The sequence below is a fragment of the Nelumbo lutea genome, chromosome 1 (assembly GCF_056320005.1).
Source record: "Nelumbo lutea isolate HS-2025 chromosome 1, American lotus-T2T, whole genome shotgun sequence".
NCBI classification, from domain to species: Eukaryota; Viridiplantae; Streptophyta; class Magnoliopsida; order Proteales; family Nelumbonaceae; genus Nelumbo; species Nelumbo lutea.
In genome coordinates this window covers 13,504,590-13,532,569 of record NC_142684.1, presented here as the reverse complement: position 1 = coordinate 13,532,569, position 27,980 = coordinate 13,504,590, and the positions used below count along the sequence as shown (strand labels likewise).

General features: G+C 39.5%; 1 protein-coding gene across 2 annotated transcripts; it reads right to left on the bottom strand.

Annotated features, from left to right (window-relative positions):
- Positions 1-34: 34 nt before the first annotated feature.
- LOC148873587 (protein decapping 5-like) lies at positions 35-27,980 on the bottom strand. 2 transcript variants are annotated; one of them, XR_016105523.1, is made up of 8 exons: positions 27,652-27,980; positions 20,680-20,780; positions 15,541-15,609; positions 14,563-15,438; positions 2,448-2,645; positions 2,158-2,268; positions 1,839-2,060; positions 35-1,140 (listed from the first exon to the last, which is right to left on the bottom strand). XR_016105523.1 is itself a non-coding variant. In XM_088966034.1 (8 exons), exons 1-7 carry the CDS (start codon positions 27,782-27,784, stop codon positions 1,917-1,919), a joined length of 1,632 nt encoding a protein of 543 aa, XP_088822160.1. In that variant the 5' UTR covers positions 27,785-27,980; the 3' UTR covers positions 35-1,140; positions 1,890-1,916. The 2 variants fall into 2 exon arrangements, 1 of the variants encoding a protein (XP_088822160.1); XM_088966034.1 differs by having other exon boundaries at positions 1,890-2,060.

The following is a 27,980-nucleotide window of genomic DNA, read 5'->3' as shown; positions in this document are numbered from 1 at the left end:
GAGCAGAGGTCGTAAGTAAAATATGAGAAGAAAAGATAACAAGTGGCATCCGCTCCAGCCATTTGCAATGGATTCATTTTTTTTTTTTATTGTAATGGATTCTTTTAAACAATCCATTGCAGTATTCTTTTGTGTTTGTATCTTATACATGGTTATTTCAACCTCAAGTGGGAGCGCGTACATCCTAATTTATAGTGGTTGGGGTAATGCATTAAAAAATAGCGGTTTCAAAAAAAAAAAAAACCCTCAAATTTAGTGTGATAATGTATTTATGGGATTCATGAGAGCAAATGGGTATCCAGCTCTTTCAACCATATCAAACTGTATGGCGACCCATCCATTTCCAACCTGATCCATAAACTTTCTGATACTAATATTTTGAACCTTGGTCATCATCCACCGATCAGTGGCACTTCCTGTCAACCTCTGGGTTGTTTCAAAAGGACAAGTACTTCATCCAAATCCAATTGTTCAACTCACAAGATTCCAAGTCATGGGGACCATTTGTATGCTAAATTCCGTCAGAGACCGGCTTCAATCAGTGCAAGGCCCATTTGAACACTGTTGAACAGCCTTTACAGCCTTGCATTGGGAATATCTCCGTATACGAACCATTCTGTAAGAAAGTGCCAACAGCCAATTTGCCATCCGTGGATAGGTTTCAGGCTTTCAGCAACCAAGCAATGCAATTAGGTTTCCTTGCCGGTTCCTACTCCAACCACCCAATACACCCACGGGCAACACCACCTCGACGGTCGGCCCCATGCTTTCCTTAGGTTTTAATTCTGCAAGGAGTCTAGTAATATAAATCAAAAACAAAAGGTACTCTTCATGGTTCAGTTACGTCATTGCCATAGCCATAGCTTCAGGGAGGTTCCTTTCCTGTCAGAATAACCTCCATCCCTTGAAAAACTGATAAACAGGTCCTCAGTTTCCCACCTCCCACCCCCCGCCCCACACCAACCAGGAAAAACAGTACGAAAAAATTTTAAAAATACAGCATATATAACCCTACTTTTTATTAATATTATAACCATCACTTGAGTTGGGATCTCTCCTTTATCAAAGGATCAATTCTTTACCAGTAGGCCTTCTGTTTCCTCTGAGCAAATCATCACCTGAACCGGTACCAAATTTTCCCTGCAGCAAAAAGCAAAGGTTATTAATATAGGTTTTAGTCAAATGGAACAAAGGCTCTTGTAGGCCGTCTTTCCACATTCCAGGGCAATAACCCTTGATGAGCTCATGGAAGACCAATTTGCCCAATTTGCATCACTTTTGCTAGCAACCTTGGCTCTGAATCAAAAGTTCAAATTTAACTAATTGACTGCAATGAATACCAATATTTTTTTTTTTTTGGAGATAATAATAGATGTCATGGAATAAAGAATAAACAAAGTATATTCACATAATTTGACATAACCAGATTCGGTAATACACTTCAAAATTTGATAGAAACTTTTTGGTAAGGTAATACATGAGAAAATTCGGTAAGTACAATGCTCGTATAGAAAGCTAGTTTCATCATTCACAAAGCCCCCTATAAGCATGCTCAGTTGATTCAGTACGTGAGAAAGTACATACTCAAAAATGCATTCGTTTGCATAAACACAAACCAAACTAAATCCAGAAGTTTTTCAGGTTATGAAATCAATCAACCGGGAACTGATGGCCCCCTATAGTTGAATGGAAACGCTGGCCCATGGACAAAAAAGGACCTTCAATAACCAGAAACTCTACAAGTTACACATTAAACATTTGCATGATTTACCAAGAAAAAGATATTTCACATTAGCATAGATTCCCCAGAAAGCTGCAGTCAAAATTGTGACAAATACCCTAGAAGCCAAATTCGAATGGTACTGCCAAATACAAGCAGAGCATGGCACCTTCAGATGGCATAAAAGCTTGAAATGTTAAAGGGGTGTATAGCCACTACGACCCCTCCCACCATAGCCATATCCCCTTCCCCAGTTATGTGAGCCCCTGTAATGTCTACCACGGCCACTTCCACGACCACCACGAGATAAACGAGGCCTCTGCTGAAAATCGCCAAAGGTCTGCAAGACAAATTGAAGAGTTTGTTAGTCATCAACAATACTATGTTTCCTGGCATTCCACTTCTAAAGAGAAGAAATGAAAACCCAAAAAGTAAACCTCAATATCAAGTTTCATTCGCTCTGAAAACTTAGGCCGTTCATTCTTCGCTCCATGGGAAAGTGAGTTGCAAGAAAGTGTATCAAAGAATTCATCCTTAACATATACAGGCTGCATACAGATACAACAGAGCTCAAGTTCACTTTCAACAGTAAGAACATCACTTCAGTTTTTCAGCAACAATAGCTTAATAGAGAATCTGGCACTTAAAGTTGCTACACTAATCTTAATGATGTCTAAATTGGGAGACAAATTAAAACTAGAATGAGAATAAAGGTTTCAGGACCTACTTTGACAATAAATTTGGTTGTCTGACCATTATCCTCATCATTGTTCACACATTGATCAGTTGAATTTTCCTCTGTCCCTTCTGTTTTAGACCCTTGCTTTGCGTTTCCAAGATATCCCCATACCTCATCCTTCTTAAACTTTTCATTCATGGCCATAAAGTCAAATTCTTCAGTAAATTGTGTCAGAGAATGTTGAGACTGCAAAATTTTACACAAAAGGCAGAGAGAATTTGGATAAGATATTAGAACTTCAATTTTTATCTAGGAGATGTACCTAAGAACTGTACAGACAAGAATGAACTTTTTTCTCTTTTCCTTCCCTTAAGTAAAGCTAGACAAAATTCCTCAGGACAATATTTGAAATTTAGCCCTACTTATACATTCATGTATCGAAATAGAAAGAAAAGAAAACTCCATTAGGCCAAAAGCCCAAGCTGCACAATGAAACAAAAATTCAGGTTGTGGTTTCCAGGACTAACAAATTACACGAAGCAGTACTGTACAGCACTGGGATCACAAAAGATTCTCAATGAAATAGGTTGCAGTTTTGCAAGTATAGAGCACTACAAGAACATGTATATCCATGATGTCGGTCCTACTAGAATCATCTTAACAAAAGAAGGGAGCTAGAGAACACTGGTTTTTCTGGATGAAAAACAAAAATTTATTAACAATCAGAAGAGAACAAGAAGCAAATACAAGGTCCATTTTCTGATGTCAAACCGGTTACCCAGGTGATCCTACTCCAGTATTTGCTCCATATGAGAACCTAGACATATCACATAATATTACTCTTCATAGAGGTAAAAGATTTTTACCATCATCATATTGAAAATTTTGTTTCTTATGCCTGTCTCCTGTTTCTCGTTTCATCACTTTTTTATCTTTAATTTCTAATCCCAAATCTACAGAGGGAGTCATATGATCCTGGGTGGAGCACAGCTACGGAAGGAGATGATAACCCCACATAAGAATACTTGGGGACTTGTCACACTTTCATTACATAAGAAAACTGTGGGTTATCATTGGATTTAAACTATCAATTCTTGCTGCAATAGGGAGAGCTGGTCGTGGTGCTGATGCAAAGGTGTTGCATGTGGATGTCGTGGTAATAATAAATCTGGTAGAGGAAGAGAGGTTAGGTTTTGGAATATTGCATCATCCCAAAATGCCACCATCAAGGACAAGGTAATAAATGGAATGATTGTCTGGATTCTGGACACCCCATCTTCATTGGCATGTATTTGATTGGGAAGCAAATACATCTAGCCCAGAAAAGCCACTCTATAATACACATGGCAAGGAAGATTCCAGCTGAAGTCCTAAGATTATCTCTTTGATCCAACTAGATCATTTCACATGGAAATCAGGAAGGCGCCCATCCAAGGCTTCTTTCATGTTGACTGAATTTCTAGACAATATATTAATTCATCTACTTTTCAGAGGGAGGACAAACAATAACCTTTGCAGTGGTTCAGGAGTCGGTTCCTCATTTACTGCTAACTGTGCCTTCACCCATGTTGAGACTTGAGAGATTGATCATGAGCATTTATGCAAATTATGCATGTTGTCTATTGTTATTTAGATCTGGGGTTTGGGGGCATATATGTCTTTTCTTCATTTGCTTAAATGGGGTAATTTAGGCCTTACAATATTTCATAAGCAGGGGTAATGTTGCAATTTGGTTTCAGTCATAAGAAAGAAAGCTATATAAAGAGGATCAGCCAACTGGGAGAATTGAGTTTTTCTCTGAATCAGAAGACATTATCTCCCGGTTATTCTCTCTGTATGTGCAGGGGTAAGGCTACGTACATCTGTTCCTCCCCAGACCCTGCATTGGCAGGAGCCTTGTGCACTGAGCTTCCCTTTTTCTTCTCTTCTCCCACCCTTCTCTTCTATTTTGCCTCTTCTTTCACTTGTTTCTGCATGCAATATACCGGATTTGTACAGACCACAAACCATGTTATCATTTTCTTCCACTCATTCCCTCATGGACGACTTGAGGTTTCAGCAAATTTGAACTAGGGAACTATGATACCAGAAAGACATGGTACCGGTGGAGCTCTTTTATGATACGGGTTGGTTGGATGTAATTTTCTGGTATCACAGTCGAACCCTTTGTACTATCCTTTAGAACTTCCTTTCCTTGGCCTTGTATTGGTGTACTTGGAATGATAGGAATAGCTGCACTCTCAAAGGTAAGGCCTCTATCATAGAGTTGCTGATTGCAGCAGACATCAGTGATTGATGGATAGCCCTTTTGTGGTAATTACCTTTTGATATAGTAATACAGCGCAACTGTAAATTTTAGAAAAATAAATATAAGAGTGTAAATAAAGAAAATTTGTAGATCCTTGTTGGTGAAGATTATAAGCAGTCTTGCAAAAAGCTACTGGGTAGTTAACTAGGGGTTAAAATTATTGAAGTCCTTTTTATATTCTTTAGTTTCTAGATAGATTTTTTTTTCTTTTTTTGGTGTTTTTACCTTAACGTCTGTAGGGTCCTGCCACTAGGAGTGATCTATTTAGTAATAGTATATAATGTTTCAAGTTTCATATCATAGATGGCCTCTCCATTCACCTTTGGATCCATACCAATGGCATAAGGGAATCAAGATCTATGGCATCAAGGTTGAACATTCTGCTTAAATGGACCCCATATCCCATGGAGTGAAAACTCTTCTGCTGGTTCCCTTGCAAGGGAAGCTGCAAACAAGACTCATCTATATTGGAGGGTCTGACTGGGGAGGCAGACAATCATAATATGAAGTATGATTTCCTTGGATCTCTTATATGTACATTGGACATGCTTTTTTTTTTGAGAGAGAGAGAGAGAGAAAGTAAAGTATCATTGTATTAAATATGAACAAAGCATACAGCAAGATAAAGTGCTAAAGGAACCACAAAACTGATCCCTCTAAACTTGAACCCCACCCTTCTTTACAAAAAGATTATCCTGTACAAAAAAGGACTCAAAACCTACAACCTATACCCCTAACCAGCCTGTTACCAGACAACCAAGAAAACATCTTTCCCACAATTTTCTGAAAAATGGAATCAGCAGAACTTGTCTTATTTTTGAAAACCCAACTGTTTCCTTCTCGCCACAGACACCAATAAACCACTGCTGGGGTTAAATTCCAAACTAATCTTCGTCTTTTACTCAAGCCCTCCACTCCCACCTTTTACAAAATCCTGTACTGAACCTGGGCAGCAACTTTTCACTTCAAATAATTGTGAGATTCTGTTCCAGATCTCTGAAGAAAATTTGCAGTGAAGTAATAGATGATTCACTGTTTCCAGATGCCCTTCACATAGGACACAGCTATTTGAGTCCAGCAGAGCACCTTTCCAAGAGAGGTTATCCCTTGTAAGTATTTTGTTGAGGTAAAATGTCCATAAAAAAATGATATCTTTGAAGGCACAATTTTACTCCAAATGATGTGGGTTGGAACTGAAAGTCCTTCTGAACTGTCCACAGCCTTCTAAAAAGATTTGACACTGTAAACTTTCCAATCTTCTCCCACCTCCAGATTCTACTATCAGCCCTTGTTTCCACCACTTGAGTACCGTAAAGGAGTTGCAGAAGTTCCATCCACTCCACTTCCCAATCGTTTAGATTCCTCCTGAACTATGGGATCCAAATCACATTATCATCTTGGATTTGCAAACTTTCAGCAACTTAGCTTCCTTGTTTGCTACAACTTCAAAAAAAAAAACAGGGAACCTCTCATTCAAAGGTCTCTCCCCACACCAAACATCCTTCCAGAATTTGACCCTCTCCCCATTTCCTACTTTGAATTTCACACCTTTTGCAAACCAATGGTAAGATTTCTCAATATCTTTCCAAACCAAGCATCCCTAGGAGTGATTTGAAGTTCCTGGATCCCATCCCATATTTCTAACACCATACTTGGCCTGCACCGCCCTTTTCCACTGCCCTCCTTGACTTTCCCCAAATCTCCAAAATCACTTCCCCAGCAGAGCAGTATTGATACTTTTCACCCTTCTAACCCCCAGACCCCCTACAGCTTGGGGCTGACATACCTTGTTCCAGTTCACCAAGTGGTATTTCTGCACTTTCTAGTCTCTCCAGAGGAAACCCCTCATCTTCTTTTCGATGATAGCAGCCATTCCTGCCAGGATTGGATACAAGGAAAGCAGATAATTTGGGAGGGAGGATAACACACTTTTCACCAGGGTAACCTTGCCTCTCCATAAGAAAGATACTTGGTTTTTCAGGATCCTAGCTTCTTTTCAAGTCTTCCAATAATTGGCTCCCAGATTGTTTTGGAATTACACTTAGCACCTAGGGGCATGCCCAGATATTTTATAGGCAACTTTCCCACCTTGCATCCCCACAAATCTGCCCAACTAGCCAGCTCCTGCACCTCTCCCACAGCCACTAACTCACTTTTGTTTAAGTTAACTTTCAGGCCCGAGACTACTTTAAACCATTTTAGCACTGACATCACAAAATAGAGTTGCTCTTGCTATGCACGACAGAAGATCAAGGTGTCATCAGCATACTGCAGTAAATTAACCTCCACCCTCTCATTACCTACTGTAAAGCCTTCTAGGAAACCCCCCGAACCAGCCCTCTTCACCAATCTGCTTAAAACTTCCATCACGCAAATAAACAGGAAAGGGGATAGTGGGTCCCCTTGCCTGATTCCCTTCGAACTTTTGAAGTTCCCAGAAGCTTTCCCATTTACTAGAACTGAGAAGGAAGGAGTACCCACACAAACCTTCATCCAATTTCTCCATTTAGAACCAAAGTTCATTCTTCTAAGCACATAGTCCAGGAAGCTCCAGTCCACGTGATCATATGCTTTCTTCAGATCTACTTTGCATATCAGCCCACCCCTTCCACTTCTCAGACTTGAGTCGATCAGCTCATTTGCCACTAAAACCCCATCTACCATCAGCCTTCCTTCTACAAAAGCTCCTGGCACTCCGAAATAATGTGCCCCATGACTAACTTCATCCTTTTTGCTAGCACCTTTGCAAGGATTTTATACACGCTGCCTATTAGACTAGTAGGCCTGTAGTCTTTAATATCCTCAGCCCCTTTTTTCTTTGGGACCAGAATGATAAAAGTAGAGTTTAGACTCCTTTCTAAGGTTACTGATGTATGGAATTCCTCAAACTTTCATGATGTCTGTCTTCAGAAAATCCCAACTCCTTTTGTAGAAAGACATGGCTAAACTGTCTGGTCCTGGAGCTTTGTCCCCTTCCATATCCATAATTGCCTCCCTTCCACTTCCTGGAAATCCCTCTCTAGCTCCCTTGCTTGCTCACTTGTCAGCCCATCAAAGTTTAAACCATCGAGTTTGGGCCTGTATTTCCAGTCTTCTTTATAAAGGTTTTTGTAGAAGTTAACTATACTGGTTTTAATTCTGTCTTCCTCTTCCATCACTTCCCCGTTTTCCCTTCTTCTAGCTGTTGCCATTTTGTGAAAAAATTTTGTATTGTTACCTCCTTTTAACCATAAGAACTTGGCTCTTTGCCTCCATTTCACTTCTTCCTGGAAAGCTATCTTATCGAAAGTTGTCTTCACATTTTATCTTTTCCTCCTGTCTTCTTGGGATAAAAGACCTCTTCAGCTCTGTCTATTTCATGTATTACTTCTAGGCACTCTTTTTTTCTTCTGATCCAGCCCCTTAAAGTCTTCATTCCTCCACCTTTTTATCTTCTCTTTTAGGACTTATTAGTTTTTTGCTGAATCTGTGACTTGCTGTCCCCACCACTTGTGTTTCCTCCCACTATCCCCTTAACTTCTCCACAAAACCTTCTTCCTGCTCAAAAGTTTTCAAATCTGAAAGGGGAACTTTTACATTGGACCCCTTTGCAATCTAGACAAATTGGTGCATGGTCTGAAAGTGGCCTAGGCAATGCCTCGAGGCATAGATTTGGGAATTTATCTTCCCACTCCGGGGAGACTACAAAACGATCCAGATTCACTAACGTTGCCTCTTCTTGATTATTTGTCTAGGTATATTTAGCACCCAGCAGAGGTAAATCCATTAACTCTCACCTTTCCATGAGCAAAACCTCTCATACCCCTATTCGGCCTGGAACCCCCTTTCTTCTCATAAGAAAACCGGATCGTATTGAAGTCGCCTCCTACCACCCAAGGAGAATCCCATTTTTGTCTCATGCCATCTTGTTCTACCCAAAAGAGATCCCTCAAACTGTTCTCATTTGGACCATAAACTGCAGTAACAAAAAAGTCCCAGCCTTCCTCTATAGCGCTCACCAAAATGAAATTGAGAAAAGCCCCACTTCTGGGGCTTTTACCTTCACTGTATCAATGTCCCAAATCACCACCACACCCCCAGCTATACCTTCAGCCGGTAACACAACTCCGGTCTCCCCAAATGCTTCTAATGATTTGAGCTTCCATCACCTCCATTTTTGTTTCATGCAAGAAAAGAATGTCTACCTTCCAGGACCTCACCACCAAACCCGCAACCATCCTCCGGCGACCTGAGTTCAAACCTCACATGTTCCAGGATACTAATTTCATGGTTAAGAAAATCACCAGATAGAAAAAACCTGTAACCTCCGTCCTCTGTTATAGAGAACTTCTTCCCTTATTTCCCTCTCTTTGCCTTCCTTTGACACCAACTTGCCTTATCGCTCAGTCCCCAAGCCAGCCTAAACAATTCCTCTAAGTCTGTCTTCCCTTTTTCTCTTTCTCCTCTAAGGTTTTCTTCACCACCCCCATTAGAAAATTTAATGTTTCTTCCTCCATGCCTTTCATTGAGACCCCCAGGAACGTCCCAAACTCCAAAAACTTCGATAACACCCAAGATGACGGTTCTGGGGTTGGCACACCAGCTATAAGAGCCAATTCCAAACTCTTGTTTTGTGGCTTACTCCCAAAACAGCTTGTTGAAGCCTCCCACACTAACGGCCATTCTGTAGGTATTAGGGCGAAAAGGCTTACCTCCAACACTTCGACATTGGGGTTTGACTCACCCAACCCACCTTCCCCCTGTCAACCACTCTACTTACGCCATCATTCCTTTCCCTAACCAGTCTTTGTACCATCCCCGTCGTCTCTGTCTCTATCAACTGGCTGCCCAAACTTTCTGCACTACAATCATTGTTGGGTCTCTCTTCTTTCATCAGGGAGAAGAGTTGCCTCCCAAGAAACTGCTCCTGTTGGTTGTCGCCTATTGCTTCAACTCCCTCCTTGGTTCCCAAACCCCACTTTGGAGAACTATAGGTTTGGGGAAGGGGATTAACAGTAGGAATAAAAGGAGGACAGGAAGGGGGCTGATTTGTCCCTAACCCAACCCATTTAAAAGTTTAGTTGGGTTGATTGGTACTTGCGACGGCTAAAAGAATCGATTTGGGTTAGGTGGTCCAACGCCAGCACTACAAGGCCTGATTCCCTGCTACCCCCTTACCGCAAAGCTTCCTTTGGTCCATCTCTTCCCCCCCCCCCGGTGGGATTTTCAAGGACACTCTTGCTAATGAAGATCTTAAAAGTTAGTGACTGTATTGATCATGATAGAATGATTTGGAAGGAAGATCAAATCTGCAAAATGGTCCCAAAGCCGATTTGGAACAAGATAAAAACGATTTTCATCCCTTCGAATGCAAAAGAAGATGAAATCATTTGGAGACCCAACCCTAAGGGGAATTTCACTATAAGATCAGCGTACAAAGAAGCTTGTGTTAGGCATAATGTGCAAGTGCAGCACAAAGGCTTCCTAAACACTATTTGGGGCCTCAATGCCCCCCACCCCCCAAGATAAGAATCTTCATGTTCCTGCTCCTTAATCATAAAAACTGCCGTCCAAAGACCTCCTTAGAAAGAGGGGTATGACCATAAATGAGGCATGTAACTTTTGTGGAGATAACGAAAATATTGATCACATTTTCAAAAATTGCATGACTGCGAAACAGATTTGGAGGCTAGTGGGCCAAGACATTGTGAACCAAATGGACAATGAAATTTCTATTAATAGTTGGTGGTCAAACATGATTAACAACCATGTAACTCAGTTAAGCAGAGAAAAAGCAAGCATTATTCTATGGTTCTTGTGAAAGAATAGAAATGAGAAAACTTTTAATAACAACATCACTCCGGTTGGGATCATTGATAAAGCTCAATCTTCTACAACCAACTGGAGATTTGTAACAGCCCAACAAGGGACAAGATTGATAAAAGAGTTTAGAACTCAGTTTATTGGAGGAACCCAAAACCAGGGGTTATCAAAATCAATTTTGATGCTTCCCGTAATAGTGGGGGTCGTTGTACTGTTGCGTGTATTGCCAGGAACTCCCTTGGGGAAGTCTTGGATCTGAAAGCTTGTCCTATCGGGGAGGCATCGATAAATCTTGTTGAGGCATGGACTGCTTGGGAAGCCCTCAATATGGCTTTTAGCTTCAGAGATCAATCCATTTACATTGAGGGTGACTCACTCATCGTCATTTCCTGCATCAAGAAGACGCTTTGACCCGCCATGGAGAATTCGGACTATCATTGATGAATGCTTCAAACTGGTGGAGTTGCTGGACTGTGGTGTCTTTTTCTCTCATGCCCTTCATGAAGGTAACCAAGCAGCTGATTGGTTGGCGAAACATGCTCTGGAATCAGATGCTCTTGTTAGCAATTCTCTCCATGTGCTTCCTAAGCCGCTAGAGTTCATTTGCTGGTGCGAATTATGGGGAAGAGCTACCCCCAGGCTTGTGTAGCTCACCCTTACTCTACCAAAAAAAAAAGAAAAAAAACTACTCCCATCCCAGCTAAAGGTTGGATACAATGGGTTGCTACCCTTTCCACTAGGCGGTCCTCGTTTGAAATTTGAACACCACAAGCTGTCAACTGTCCAGGTTGACAAGGAGCATCAACTGTCTTCCCAGCTTCATCAGACATCAAGCTGCCCGGTTCCGCCACATCAGCTATGGGTTTACTCAACTAAGTATCCAAACACTCCACTGTGGTGTTCAGCATTGTGCCTCCTTCTCTGGCGACAACCGACCCCCCTGCTTCCTCCTCCGACCAGATCTCCTTCCCCTTTAGTCTTCTCCCCACTTCTGCAGAAATATTCGATCCCGCCCTAACTTTGTCGATCCACTCCTATTCTGCTGCACTAACAAGGAACGGACTGTCTAGTTGTCAACACGAACAGGTGGGATCTCCATCCATATACTTGCCTCTACCATTTGGACCCCATCCTTTATTCTAATGGATTTCGGCGGGTACCCTTTCCATTTTACCTTGATCCTAATCCACTCCGTCGTTTCTTTAGCCTGGTTAGAATCGTCCATCTCAAGGTAACCCCCACAGATATTTCTGATTTTCTCTACTAAACTCATACTCTAAAGGTGCAAAGGTAGGCCAAAAACTCTCTCCTAGAAATCTTTCCTTTCCCCTTCATTCCAGGCTAAACATCCCATGTCCCAAGGCACCAGACGAAGTAACTCCCCTTCAAACTTCCTGTCTCCCAGGCACCAAGTTTTCTTGGCTTCCTCCTCACTCACAAAGATGAAAAGAAGCTTGGCATCCAGTAACCTTCGGATTCTCAGTCCCCCTCTCAGTTTCCATCTCCAGATGGCCCATTGTTTAATCCCCTCCAAAGATCTCATGGAGGAGATCTCCTCCAAAGATCTCATGGTGTTTTCTTGGCTTCTCTTCTCATTCTCCACTTCCCCTGTTACCATGTACAGGCCAGCTTTATCTGCACTAACCTCCATCGAACCTTCTTCCGACCATAAAGAGCTGTTGACAGCTTCTGCATATGTTTCAGCTTGGCGCCTCCGCCCATTTCTCAGGTTTTGCATCCCCTTAGACCACCCAACTTTCCCAACTTCTTCTGCCTTGACTGTTCCTCTGCTATTCTTTCCTTCTGAAACTCACTTAGTCCGGGCGAAGGCTCCGCCCTTTCTACCTTGCCGTTTGTTCATCTACCTTGCCATAAAAGTGTATCCTTTTTGAAGGGCATCTATTCCTCCTTGTACATTGGACATGCTTGTTGACATTAGATAAGCCTGTCTTCATTCATTCTTTGCAATAAATACTTTCGATTGTTACCAATAAAACAAAATAATCATAGCATGAGCCAAAAAGAAGTTATAGATGGGGTTAAGAAGTTTAGCAGAAAAAAGAAGAAAAAAGGTAATGGGATTAAGAACTTTTCACTGTTTTACTGTGATGCAACAATCCTAAGGTGATCCTAGATTATGTGATTCTTAGTAAGCCTAGAGTAGTTCGGTTGGGCAAAGAGAAGGGGTAAAATTCTACAGAGATGTATCAGGGCTGCACTGATTTGGACAGTGTGGGAGGGAAGGAATGGCAGTGTTCAATGATAAAGAAAGAAATAAGGAAGCAGTTCTGGATTGCATCTTATATAGAGCTTTAATGTGGGCCAAGTCCCTAAAGTTATTTTCTGATTTCTCCTTCGATGATATGTCATATGCGGAGAAACTTGGAAGCTGTAGCTAGAAGTTCTGCTACAAGGGTTAAACCTGTTATGGACTGGAAACCAACGAATGAAGGATTCATCAAACTGAACTTTGATGGCAGTAGCCTAGGGAACCCAGGCCCGGCTGGCCACTGGTATAGGGGGAGTTTTTAGAAAGTATGAAGGTCAAGTTGTTGCTGTGTTCTCAGGTTCAGTTGGAGTAGGGGACTCGGTTTTTGCAGAGCTCCAAGCTTTCCTGCAAGGAGTACAGATTGCTAGAGATTTAAACTTTAAATTATGATAGGCTGTTAATTGAAGGTAACTCTTAACTGGTAATAGGATGGTTGAAGGAACCTGAAACTGTAATTTGGAAATACAAAGAATATACAAAAATATTTAAGTGGCTGGTCAGAGATATGACAATTTCAGTCCAATGGGAAAGGCAGTCAGTAACGGGATGGCTGATTTCTTTGCAAAACAGGGGGTGCATAAGTCTGAATTATTCTGAGCTCAGTTGTAATCCGTTTATACGGCTGGGGCTGCATCTCTCGCCTCCGCTGGTTGTACTCTGTAATCTTGTGATAATTATGTTCTAATAAAATTTCTATCATTTATGAAAAGAAAATCTGATTATTAAATCAGCTATTGTTGGATAACTTGTCAGGCATAGGATTTACAATAAAAATTGAAATATCTGACATGACATGGCACTTATGTACAAATATCTGGGTACCATTGTATCAGAGTCTTTGGTGTAAACATATTTTACTTGTATACTCTCTTTTTCTTTTACTGATATTTCTTTCCAATCTATCAAAGAATAAGGCCAGCATGTTGTATAACAAGGGAAAGAAATAGAAAAAATTTAGGCAACGAAGAGAAAAAACACAATGGAGAAAAGGATTTTTGAAATGGATGAAAGAGAAGAGTACATTGGATAATGGATAGTATTAGACATGAGCACATTCGTGGGGACTAGAGAAGGGAAGGCCCTTATAAATCAACTAGGATAGTTTACATGTGCATAAAAAAATTATAATAAAGGGACCTACTGCACTAGAAAGGAGTTATCTGAATCAAGGTGAGAATTTCAAAAGAGCTAGGCTGAAGCCCAAAAGGATATGGTAAGTATTAATAAAGGTCTAAGGATTCATGCTTTTATTCAAGTAGTGAACCCTAGCAAAGGAAACAAAATCTTTGTTTCTCCAAGATTCAATTATATATACTTCTGCACAGAATCATCACCTAGGTACCATATCTTGAAGTCTTGACAGTAAAAAGGCTTAGGCATGTTTTAAAGCCTCGACTGTTTGCAACTAAAGTTGATTAGTGGTTTTATATGATATCCATTCATGTTTGCTTTCTTTTTTTTCTTTTACCCCTTTGTCTCCTCTTCTTTGCAACATCTTTAGAACTTGCCAACATTTTCTGTTTATTATGAAGACTCATATAGTTATTTAAATACCCTAGAAAAATAACATAAACAAGTATTACAGAGGAACCAACAATTTTGGAAGGCTAATTTGACAACATATAACTTGAAGTATATTATAAAGTAACAAATTGCCAAGAGTAGCATTATATATAGAAGAAACACATCAGTGAATAATCAATCAAATAGGAAATCAATCATGAATTTCACACCAAAAGACAACATTTACTTTTTTGTAAAGAGAGGTAATCACATTGTCTAACCTGTTGTGGAGAGAGAGGCAGAGGCAATAATGGTTCTTGAAGTGGTGAAGAAGAAACTGGGGATAAAGGTTTTGATGCCATGGTTATCAAACCCTCAATTTTCTTCTCAGGATATAGTTTCTGGGACGTTGAAGGCACAAATGGCCCAGGCTGTGCCAACTGATCAGGAGTTAACAAAGTAAGAGGTTTTGTTAGTAAAGAACCAGAAGTAGAACCAGAAGCAGAAGAGGCAGAGTAGGGCAAGGATTGAACAGAAGTGTTAGATGATTGGGCAGACATGGCATTTGAAAATGTTGAAGCTGGGACCCCATTTATATCCTGAGCAGTTAGTAGATTAGCGGTGATAGATGAAGCATGAGATGGAAGAGATGCCTTAATGGACAAAGATGATTTGTCAGTAGGGGAAGTAGAAAATTGTGATGGAGTCAGAGTGGGAGAAAGATTTGAAGGAGCTGATCCTGATGTAGGGATAAGTGGAGGTACAGGTTTTGCCACTCCTGTGCTCAAGGGTACCTGAAGTTCAGGATATTGCAACTTATTCTGCAACATCAATGGATCAGACATTGTAGAAGGTGACTGAGAAGGCATAGATTGAGGTTGAGTATGTGAAAGGTTATTTAATGACCCATAATACCCTTGCCAGTACATCGGCATGGAAAGAGATGACCCATTTGTATGTTGAGTAGAAGAAGAAGAAGAAGAAGCCCATGAATCAAAGTGGGTTTGATTATGATATGAAGAAGACAATGCAGTTGGACAGGCTGTCCTGGGGAAGGCCGAGGCCAAAGATTCTCCTTGGGAGCTCAAATCTGTCCATGTTCCACCTCCAGTTGAAGCTGATGCTGAAGAAGATGATGGTCCATAGACATAACGTGACTGCAGAGTAAAAGAAAAGAACCGATAAGGGCACCTCACAAAATGAAAAGAAACATTTAATTGATAATGTATGTTTTTATCATTTAACAGTAACATAACTACCTGAATAATAGCAGGATCATTGTCCATCTGTTCTGCACGAACAGGTGGGGAAGATTTAACTTGCAAATCCTGAAATCACAGACAATTATTATGTTTCATAGTTAAAATGCATTGTTCTCATAAAATTTAAATGAGAATGCATGAACAAAAAGAACCACCAATGTTTAAGCCAATCATGTTTTTTTCCTTTTTGAAAGAGGCAAAAATGATATGTATCAAGGGATATAACCCAATAAAGTCAATCATGTCTTACTAGGGGTGCAACATTGATAGATTTGGGTTGAGCATTTCTTAAATTTTGAAGGACCTCAGTCCAAGGGCCTGGACCTGATGCAGTGGAAATTCTTCAAATTGAGTACCTAGGGTGCACTCCTATGTCTTGGTACAAATCCCACTGCAAATTCATGGGAAAGAAAGCTATTCCAATATGGCAAGACAAAAAGGAGGAAGAGGCTATTAGAATTTTATTTATTTATTTTGATAATTACAGGCTATTAGAAAGTTGAAGACTTCATTATGTTACATATGGTCAATGGTATATGGTGCATATGCTTAGGTCACTTTTAGCTTTCACCTTATTTTATAAATGAGACAGCAAAGTACTTACGAAAGACACACAAGAAACAGATGACCTAAACATAGCATAAACTCTCCCTCCAAATCTCAAACCCAGTTCCCAAGGAAAGTGAATTCCAAGCTTCTAGTAAACCCAAATCTACATATCAATATTGAATCTTGCACTTTCAACTCTACTGCTCCACAAAGTACACCTTGTTTATCAGTAACAACCATCAACAATTTTTTTAATCAGTAACTGATGGTATAAAAGAATAATTTGCTTAAAACATCACTAGCTGAACCAGTGAGTTTCCATGGGAACTCAGCTCTTGCCCATGATCCCTTACATAGCTAATACATCAGCAAGTCCATTGGATGATCTCTTTACCAAGTTGAGTGATATTCCAATTTCCCTAGCTAACTGCATCACCTTTAGTTAGGATGTCTGCCAACTGATCTCCTGTCTATACATAGGGCTGATAGATTTCTCCAACAGCAACTTTTTCTCAAACAAAATGCCTGTCCATTTCAGTTTTTTAAAAGCACAAGGCGCCTCACTTGAGCGCCTAGGTACGCCTTTTAAATCACTGACCCAGATAACCTTGTCAATTTGGTTTTAATTACTAATGATTACTCTATGTCTGTACTCCCAGATTCTCCTCCAAATCCAGAGCCGAAAGCCATGCTAGAGGTAGTTGAATGACAGCAAGTAGTGGAAAGTTGAAGGGGAGAAAGGAAGGAACTAATTCAGAGGATGTGAAATAGACAGGAGTAAAAGAACTTGGGAGATGATAAAGAGCTTACTAGAAGAATTTGAAAGAAATGAGCTGCAGGAGGAAGATACAGGTAGGACAAATGAAGGCATGGTTTTTAAAACCAACCCAGAGACCGAACCAGTCAGGGGTCCAATTACTGGTTTGAACTGTTCGAACGGTTAACCGCCCGGGTCAGCGGTTTGCTGACCAAAATCAATGGTTTTGGGCAAATTTCCGGTTTTGGGGAAAACCGAAACCGGTCACCTGACCAGTTCCCGGGTTTTCCAGTCCGGTCCGTTTTTGAAAACCATGAATGATGGAAATGTTGAGATGGTTGTGGGAGGAAGGAAATGAGTGTGAAAGGAGAAAAGAGATACCAGAAAGGTAGAAAAAGGGGAAGCTAGTAGGGGAACTCAATGGCAATTTTTGTTGGAAAATTCAGATGTAAACTGAGATCCAAATGATCTAAAAGTTTTTTTTTACATAAAAGAATGAAATTAAGGTGAGGAAAAAGAAATTGAGTGAATTCAAAAGATTAAGAAGGGATGTTAAGGGGACAAAATATTTGGTGCAAAAGGGGAAAGGAGAAAAGGGAATAAGTAGGCTATCAGCAGTAGGAGGGGAAAAGGTAAGGTTAAAATGAGAACAGTCAGTTGGAATAAAAGAGCAATAATAAAAGAGGTGATTAAGAAGTTGCATTGGGATGTGGTGCCATTGCAGGAGACTAAGCGGGCAGAGTTTGATAATAGATGGACTAAAAGTGTGTGGAAGGCTAGGGAGATTAATTGGGCAGTGGCACCTTCTTGGGGTTCTTCTGGGTGTATAGTTTCTTTGTGGAAAAGTGATGTGTTAGAAGGCCTTGAAGATCTAATAGATAAATTCTCAGTGCCTCTAAAATTTAGACAGGTGGAGGATGGTTTTGAATGGGTGCTGAAAAATGTGAATGGTCCCAATGATCATAGGGCGAGGAAAGAATTGTGGGAAGAAGTGGGGGATATTAGGGGATTGTGGGAGGGACCTTGGTGCTTAGGAGGTGATTTTAATGTAATAAGGTTCACAGAAGAAACCAATAACTCCAGACAACGGATGACAACAAGTATGAGGAAATTTAATCAGTTTGTGGACACCTTTGAGATTAAGGAACTCCTACCTTTTCACAGCAAATTTACTTGGTCCAATCTCCAAATGAATCCGATTTGCTCTAAGTTGGATGGATTTCTATTTTCATTAGATTGGGAAGAACATTGGGGAGGATTGATTTTTAGAGCACTTCCAAGGGTAACATTAGACCATTGGCCAATAGTGATCTATAAGGGAGAATTGAGAAATATTGGGTTATCTCCTTTTTGGTTTGAAAACATGTGGCTGTCAAATGGGATTTATTAAAAAAGTTAAGGATTTGTTGGTGGAAAGTAACCCTAGAGTGAAATGGAAAGGAATGAGGTTGAATAAGAAACTTCATATCTGAAAGACAAAATTAAGGAGTGGAATCTATTGGATTTTAGGAGGCTAGAAGAGAGGAAGCAAGTTGTGGTTGACCAAATCACGGAGCTAGACTTGAAGAAAGGTAGGGGATCTCTTGAGGAAGGAGACAAGGAATAAAGATGGACTTTGAGAAAGCAATTGGAGGATATCATGTACAAGGAGGAAATAAGTTGGAGGCAAAACTCAAGGTACAAATGGATAAATGGAGATAGGAATACAAATTTTTTTTTCGTATTGTGGAAAATGGTAGGAGGAAAAGTTTTATCTCAAAGCTAGAAGGGCTCAAATATAACCTAATAGAATGAGATTGTTGGGGCTTTGGTGGATCACTTTAAGTCTACTTTTAGAAGACCATTAAATGGCAAAGTGTGGGTAGAAGGAATGGAGTGGGCCAAGTGGCCAAGACTAGAAACTGAGGCTAGGGAATGGTTAGAAAGAAAGTTTTTTTTTTTTTGATAAATGAGAGTAATTTTATTGAAATAAATATCAGAAATACAAGCAGCCTAGGAAGAGGCATGAGATGTTACCTCCCCCAAGGACTGAATCATAAGAAGCAGCCTAGGCTAGGGAATGGTTAGAAAGAAAGTTTAAGTTCGAGGAAACAAAAGAAGCAGTGTTTTCTATGGATAGATCAAAAGCACTGGGGCCAGATGGTTTTACAATGGCATTTTATCAAAATCGTTGGGACATACTAGAACTAGAAGATGGCATACTGTTAGCTTTTGGTGAGTTTTACAAGATAGGAGTAATTAATGCATAGCTGAACTCTAGTTTTATTGCTTTGATCCCTAAAAAGAGAGATATTATCCAAGCCAAGAGACTTTAGACCAATAATCTTGACGAATTGCAAATTTATAGCTAAGATGTTGTCTCTTAGGATTAGGAAAGTCCTCCCTCTCATCATTGCACCTAATCAATGAGCTTTTGTCAAAGGGAGTTAGGTAGTTGATCAAATTTCAATAGCAAATAAAAGTGTAAAGCTTCAAGAAGTCAAGAAAGAAAGGAGTGGTTTGCAAGCTTGATTTAGAAAAAGCATATGATATGGTGGATTGGTCGTTTCTGTTGGAGATGATGGCAAGCTTTGGTTTTGGAGACAGGTGGTGCACAAATGGGCGATGGGTTGTGTTAGGACATGCCATTATTCTATCTTGGTAAATGGGACAATGGTGGATTTTTTTTTTTCCTAGCCTTGAGGAGTACAAGACAAGGAGACCCTTTTCCTCCCTTCTTGTTTACCTTGGTAGCAGATGTCCTTGAGAGACTAATTTCTAGAGCAAATTCAGTGAACTTAGTAATTGGTAGGGATGGGGTACCAATTACCCACTTACAATTCGTAGATGACATGGTACTTTTTTGTGAAGGAGGTGATTTGAGATGGATTAGGAAGTTGAAACTTGGTGTACAACTTTTTTAGCAAATATCAAATATAAAGATGAATTTTGAGAAAAGTTGTATAGTGGGAATCAACATGGGGGAGGGTGAGGTAGTAGAGTATGCAAATATTTTGGTGTGCGGTGTCCAATTGGCCTTTGAATTACTTAGGACTGCCTCTAGGAGATAACCCTAATAAAGGAAATTTTTGGAACCCAATTGTAGAAAGATTTGAAAAGAGACTTACTTCTTGAAAGAAATTTAATTGCCTTTTGGAGGGAGAATCGCACTAATTAGATCCAGCTTAGCCAATTTGCCTGTCTACCTCTTGTTGGTGATTAAAATCCAAAGGATAGATAGGAAATTTGAGAAACTAATGAGGGGTAGGAGATGTATGCAATGCAGCTAGGCATCCCTGTAGAGAGAGACACAAGAGTTAGGGTTCTAAATGACTCTATCACAGTCATCGTTGATGGGCAAGGTGTCTCTAAATGGGAGATGGTGTTGCGACGTTGCTTAGTTCAAAATGTTCAACTAGTGCTATGCATCTTCATTCTTCTTAATATAAAATATTTTTATTAAAAATAAAGAAAAATGAGATTCTTCTTCCTCCTCCTCCTTCCTCCGCATTCCCCCTATTCTCTTAAGGAGGCTTGCGCCTTGTGTTCAGGAGGCTTACACTTCTTATGTTCTGAACTACGTCTCATGCCTGTAGGTAGTGAAATGCCTCACGTCAGCCCTCCGCATTTTAAAACATTGATTTCAAGCTAGTAATTCCTCAAAAACAAAGAAGTCCAGATTTGGTTCCAGAAAAAAGAAAAATGTGGGAATGCAAAAGTAAGATGATAATGAAAAAAATAACTGCTATATCCAAGTAGACTTAAGCTACTGAAAATCAGTTAACAGAAGGTCCCACAACATGTTAACAGCATTTCAAACTGATGCATCAATGTAAAAATCCATCACTCGCCTTGATATCACTTCCTCGAAACAGAATGTATTCATATACTTTATCACTTGGAGGAACCTGTGGACCATCTTTCTTTCGTCCTTCAGTTCCATATGACCTGACTGCAATCAAGCAACATAGGAGGTAAAGACCAAAAAGATGGCACCTACCAAAATTAATTTAGGCTACAAGAATTCATTAATTTATCCAGCATGGTAGCTTACTAAAATTCACAACTCATCATGGAAAATTGCAGAGCAGTTTGTTTAATGTCTATTTCAGGCATAATAAAAAAATATTATAGATAATGAATAACTTCAAGGAAAATGTATAAAAAAGAAATGGCAATTTGATTAGTCTTCTAGATAACAAGTAAAGGCAGTACAAAAAAGAGGCACCAACTCCCAACAAAGAGAATTGAAGTCAAATAAAAATGGATTGCTATAACATATAGATCCCAAAGGAAAAGTCTTAACCATGTAGTCAGGATATTTAAAAAAATGGAAAAGATAGGCATCTCGAACCTGCATAATCATAAATTATCTGTAATCTACAGTACCAAACAAACATGGACATAGATACAAATAGAAAAGCATATATGAAAGCCATTCTCATCAAAGCAAAGGCAAGACATCATTCTCTAGTTGAAATGGGAATATATTAATATTCTATAGAATGAAAAAGTAAATTCTGCAACCCCTTAACCTTTGAAGAAAAGGGAATCATGTATAGTCTAAAGATCAAGCACCATAATAGTATGAAATAGCACATAACACAATGACATCCCGGATTAAACACCCCCCCACACCCAAACACACACACACACACACACACACACAAGTACACAATAATATTGAGCCTCTCCATTGTTGCCAAGCTATCAGCCAAGATATTCTCTTTTTCCTTGTGATCCTTCTGGATAGACAACCAGTTACCCAATAGCCCAATTATAACCAGAATACATGAAAGATAGGCAAGATATCAAAGTCAAGGACTTAAACAATGCTTCTGACAGAACATGGAAATTCAACTCCATGGGGCATATAGTGCCAGATTCCATCAAAAAAGAAATCCAAGATGCATCAATCCCAATGGTAGAGGGTGAAGACAAAATGTAGTGGAGCCTAGAACTAGATACAAAAGGAAATTTCTCAGTTAAAAAAGCTTAGTGACCAAATCCAATGGAAGCCCCACAAGAGCAATCTATAAAAGTAATTAACATATGGAAAATCAAATGTTATCCCATATTGAAGATTTTCCTCGGGATAATTCTAAATGGAAAATTTCTGACAAAGAAAATGCTTGTTAATAGGAGGTTGAAAATAAACCAGAATGCAGCATTTGTACAGAAGAAGTTAAAGAAAAAATACACATCTTTAGGGATTGCCCACTCATAAAACAGAATTGGCTAACAGTTCACCCAAAAAATTTGAGGATTTTTTATCAAAAAAGGTAAGTATTATTAAACAATATATCAAATTTGAGGTTACAAATCTGTGGGTAAGTTACCCACACCCATAGAGATAATCAAATACAACTAGAAACTGCAGTCCCCATACCCAGCCATACAATTTAGCCCAAAATAACTGCTGCCTATTTGCCCCATGTTTAGCTAAAGCATCTGCCATGCCATTTGCAGTTTTTCTCACCCATTTAAACGTAACATTCAATTCCCTTATTAAGCTTTCAATTTCCCTGATCCTGTGCCTATAGACCCAAGGAGTTTGGCTGTGAAATTGTGTCCAGGAAATTACCACCTGAAAATCCCCTTCCACTACTAGCAACTGAAAATCAAACTGCCTTGCAAATTTCAGCCCTTGAAACAGAGACAATAATTCTGCTGTTAGTAGATCTCCTTACTCTACAGGACCTGAGTAAAGTGCTAGTATCCCACCTTCTATATCACGAAAACCACCCCCTAACCAGCCCTTACTTCATTTCCCAAAAAGCTTCCATCAAAGTTTAGTTCAGTGTTTTAAAAGCGCAAGGCACAAAAAAGGTGCAACGGTCAAATTAAAATACAAAAAAATTCAAAAATATATATTAAACATAATATTAATAAGAAATATATGCTTAAATTTTAAAATTAATGGTTTAAAAAACCCATTATCTAAAATTAAAATACATAAACATATTGCAATCTTGATCCTATGAGTCGCCTTTGTGCCACGCCCCTCGAGGCAAGTCCAAACAAGCCCATGTTTCGGGTCTTAAATTCTTAATTCTCACACAAAAGATAATGATATTATAATTTTAATTGCCTTTTAAGAAGATATTTTATTAAGATGAATGAACAACATTAGCAAATAGGGGGTTCTGGGAGGCATGGTTGAGGTCCAGCGGTGGAGCCCCCAGCCCAGCCGGCTCAAAAAAACAAAAAAAAATGTACAATTTTCAAAAGGCGCATGTCTGGGCCAAGACGCAAGGTGCATCAGGTGTGCACCTTTTGAAAGTGTTGCGCCTAGGACTTAGGCGAGGCGACTACCCTAAAATGCGCCTAGGCACTCCTCATGCGCACCTTTTAAATCACTGTTAGTTTGACAGCATTGAGTGTTGGTGGTCTCCATTCCATAACCATCCTTTCTTTCTCTTGAGCTGAATTTGCCACTTCCTTCCATGATCCCAACGTCATTAAAGGAAATGTAATGGAAGCTTTCCAAGGTTTTTACCCGATGTGCAGCTTTATCTTGATGGATTCCATGATCTCCGGCACAAGCCTACTCTTTCCATTGAAGATTCTCCAATTCCTTTCTTCCCAATAATCCAAATCAGAGCTGCTCTCACTGCTTTCCACAGAATTCTTCCTCTCTTCTTCGACTGTCTCAAGAAGTGTGGATCAAAGAGACCCACCACATCCTAAGGAGGTGTCCATCAGCAACCAAAAAGAGAACAAAAATGCTCCCAAATAGAAAGTACAAAAGCACAGTGAATAAACAAATGGGAAAAACTTTCTCCACTAGTTTTGCAAGTCACAGGTATTTATCATCCCAAGAAAAATCTCCCAACAAAAGGCCTGAATTTTTGGTAGAATCAGCTTGCTCCAAATTTCTTTAACCAGGAGGTTTAAACCCAAGGTTGTAGGCTGAATTAGGTTATTGAAAAAAGAACAGGTGAAGATGCCATCAGTAGGGATCGTCCAAACCTTTGTGTCATCTATCCTTTAGTCCAGGAAAAATTACTCCAGCTCGGCCAATAGATGTATTAGAGACTCACATTCCATCTCCCTAAGACCCCTTCTGACAAAGCAAACAGTAAGAGGAATCGTGTTTTCAAAGGTTGTTCTCACAGCTAAAGGTCTTCCCAAAACAAGACCTTGTTCCCATTTCCCACATCATATCCAATATGGTTGAGGAAGGAAGGATAGATCACTTGAATTGCTTTCTAGGGAAATGTTGATGAAGCCTTAGGGGCTATTTTTGCATCCAAGCCATTGTTTGACCACCCATGTATACTTTCAATTACCCTGTGCCAGAGCCTTTCTTGTTCTAAGGAGAATCTCCAAAGACATTTTGCCTAAAAGAGCTATGTTTTTCTGGACTAAGTTCCCTATCCCAAGGCCCCCCTGTCCTTTGGTCTACACACCTGCTCCTGTTTCACCAAATGATCTTTCTTTTCATCTCCTAGTTCCCAAAGTAAACCCATTATCATCTTCTCCAACTTCTTGCTATTTTGATTAGAATTTTAAAAGTGGGCAAGTAATAAATAGGAAGGTTAGCCAAAGTAGTTTTGATTAAATTCATTCTCCTTCCCATGGATATATAATTTCTCTTCCACAAAGCTAGCTTACGAGCAAATCTCTCCACAACCAGATTCCGAAAACCTTTAGATTTTGAGTTTCCTCCCAAGGGGAGAACTAAGTGATCCAAGGGCCAACTCCTAATGTCATACCACGAGTCCTACTATTCTAAAGATTTCCTCCTCTTGTAGATTTAAGCCCACAACACAACTTTTTCCTAGGTTAATCTTCAAGTTGGACACTTTTCAAAAAACAAAGGAGTTCTTTAAGGTACCCAAAAAATGAGGATTAATAATGATGATATGGTGGGAAAGAACAAAAAATAGGAAGGAAACAACCATGACATGAACAAATACTAGGAAAATGTTGAGACACAAATAAAGGGAATACAAGTGTACAAGAAAAGGGCACGCCAGCCTTTAAAGAATGTAACTAACAGCCAACCACTAGAGCAAACTAAATAACAAACTAGACAAGTGGACTGGACAAGTGGAGAGGCTGGTATAACAGAATTGCAACAGCAGTATATAAATAAGGAAAGGAAGTTAGGAGGGGATTATCGATTTGGGAACTCTCTATCTATCTATCTATCTATCTATCTATCTATCTCTATCTCTATCTCTCTCTCTCTCTCATTCAGGAGGTAGGCTCCCTCGAAAGATTCCCTAAGTTAGGCAGTCCCTAACAAGTTGGTATCAGAGCTAAGATGCCAAGCACAAGGTCATCCAGACCAGATCAGAATGGTGACTCAAGAAATGTCAAAATGGAAATTCAAGGACAATCCATCTTCCCAGATTTCTTCCCAAATCATTAAAGGAACATTTCTGCATGAATAATCAACTTAACCAAACATGATACATTCCCAATTCTGCATCAAATAGATGTTGCAACATGGTGAAATAGGTAAGTTGTGAAATGCATAAATCCCAAAAACCACCTTTTTTCCAATTTAAGGTTGAGTGTAGTCCTTGTAAAAGTTGGGCCTGGGATTAGAAAGTGAAAATAGAAAATAGTAATCCATGAGAGTACTATAATTCATAGTTGTAGGATGATTAGCATTGCATTTAAAGCTCACTCCCATGCTCTTGCCAAAGATGCCCTTCACTAGTTATATTAAGACAACAAAATAAAGTTCCATTTACAAATCATGTTGCACAGATTTTCCGAGTTGGGGAAGGAATCCTTCAATGGACAAGATGTTGATGCCTGAAAAACTGAAACTACTCTATTATTAATGGTGATGCCAACAACACACCTTGCTAGTGCTGATTCAGTGATGGTTATTGTTCTTCCCTTCTTCTCTTCTTCCCCTGTATTTTTCCTCCTTATTTATAAAAGTATGAATAGATATATCTTGGTTCAGTAGGATTTCCCTTTTGTTCTTTTACCCCTGAAACTTAAATGGTGCACTAAAACTCCATAAGCCTTGCCTTACAGCCACCTTAATTATTCCCTGCCAGCACTTCTCAGTCTTCCCTATGGACATTGCAACAGTTTGACCTGCCGATAAGTTCATTATACATCCCACATTTGCTCTTCTTCTTAAGATTCCCTCAATGCCTAATGATCCCAAATTTCATATAGAAAACCAACCAAAGTACAGTTCAATGATGTCTACTTCATCAAGGAATATCTACACAAGTTCAACCAGTGGAAGTACATCTTCATACAGAACATCAATCTGAAACAAATGAATCCACATGATCCCATTGGATCTTTCCAACACCTTAGCCTAATGTGTGACTCTGGCAACAATCACATAATTGATGGCTTAAGCTAAGCTACTGATCAAAAAAAATATGGCTTAAGCTAAGCCAGCATGATCCATTGAAACCTGGCATTCCTTTCTTCTCAGATAGAAAATCAATCAAAGAGGGTCTTTAACCAATGTTGTTCCTGGCTAATGGCTATCTGGGGTATTGGGAGGGGTAGACTAGAGATGGCCCTAACCTTTAGCATTTTCTAGCATGAAGTGATCACTCTCAGAAACCTTCTTTCCAAAGTGCTCAGTAATAATAGCTAATATATATTAATATGGTAATATTGATTCTAGGGTAAATGATGTGTAAGAGATGGACTCCTTCCAAACATGTAATACTCTATGATTACATCTTATAAGTCTGTGAACTCTCAAGTCAACTCAACTAAACCTTGCCCCAAATATATAGGATTGATTAAATGAATCCCGTTCTAACATTCTGCTCTGTTGTTCCATATCAATTGTTAAGTAATGGGCCCTTACAAGTCTTTGAACTGTGATATATAATGTTGTGCTGGAATTGTGGTTTTGACATTATGTGCACATTACAGACCATACTTGGTGAATGAAATCCTTACTAACACCTTACAAATAGCAACTTCATTGATTGTTAATAAATATCTCATGAAGCTATATATATTCCAACAAATTCCCAACACAGGAAGGTCCATAAAAGAATACAAGGAGAAGATATGGACTCATCTTTCACTCTTTTGATGACTACCAAGTTTGACAGCCCTAGGAGTAGAACAGAATATTGTTCTAATTATTCTACCTTCTCAATCTATTAAAAAAGGACACCATAGTTTCTCTTTAGATAGCTCAATCCTTCTTATGTTGACTGATCATTTAATAACTTGCATTATCTTAAGAAGCTATATTCTATAAGGAACAGACATGACTCCATACAATTGAAAAGTACCATCATTTGTTTTATCCTTCCTTCGTTCACAAAAGAATATATGCTCTTGATTTTATTTTCTATTTTTCCATTTCTTTTTCCACAACAGTGCCAGTGACATCTCTGCTTTTCCCTTTTTCTTCTGCTACCACGTGCAACGAAGCATCTTAGACGCCTACAATTGATACTAATTCCATTTAACATTAAAAAAAGCATTAAAGAAAACATAAAATCCCGAATACAGAAATATATTATATTTTAAACAATAAAAGATGCTTCTAATAGCCGCTTCCTTCAATTTTGTCGCCACTCTTCGGCGTTTCTACTTCAGCTAAAGGCGCAGAATTTTCTTTAAAATGGCAAAATCTTAGTAACCTATTTAGAAAAAAAGAACATCAGAATCCCAAGGAAACAACAGAAAGATTGCATTGTAAGCGACTCTAGTCACAGGCAATGAATTCTTTAGCACCGCATTATCAATCAAAATCAAACACATTGTACCCAAATCCGCTTTCGATCACGGAATTCGTAAAGCAAAGCCTTGCAAGGATTCACAAAGAAATGCAACGAGAACGAGACGGGAATCCCCGGACGTACCATTCTGTAATCCTATGGTGGACTCTTCGGTGTTAATGCTGTAGAGAACGCCCTCGTAGCGAATCTCATACTTGGATGTCAAGCTGATGAGGCTACCAATGTATGAATCGGCCGAAGTTCCCTGTTCCGCCATGAATCTACGTACGATCGATTAAAATCCTTCTTCGATGATTAGGGTTTTTTCCTTTTTGATTCTTTCGGTTTTAGTTGCAGAGAGCTTTTCTCTTTTATCGCGTTATCTCTCTATCTCTGTGTCTCTCGTCGAGCACCTTTATTCTTCCTTCTGTCTGAAGTTCTCCGTTAAATTTCAGGTAAGAAAATGTCGTTCC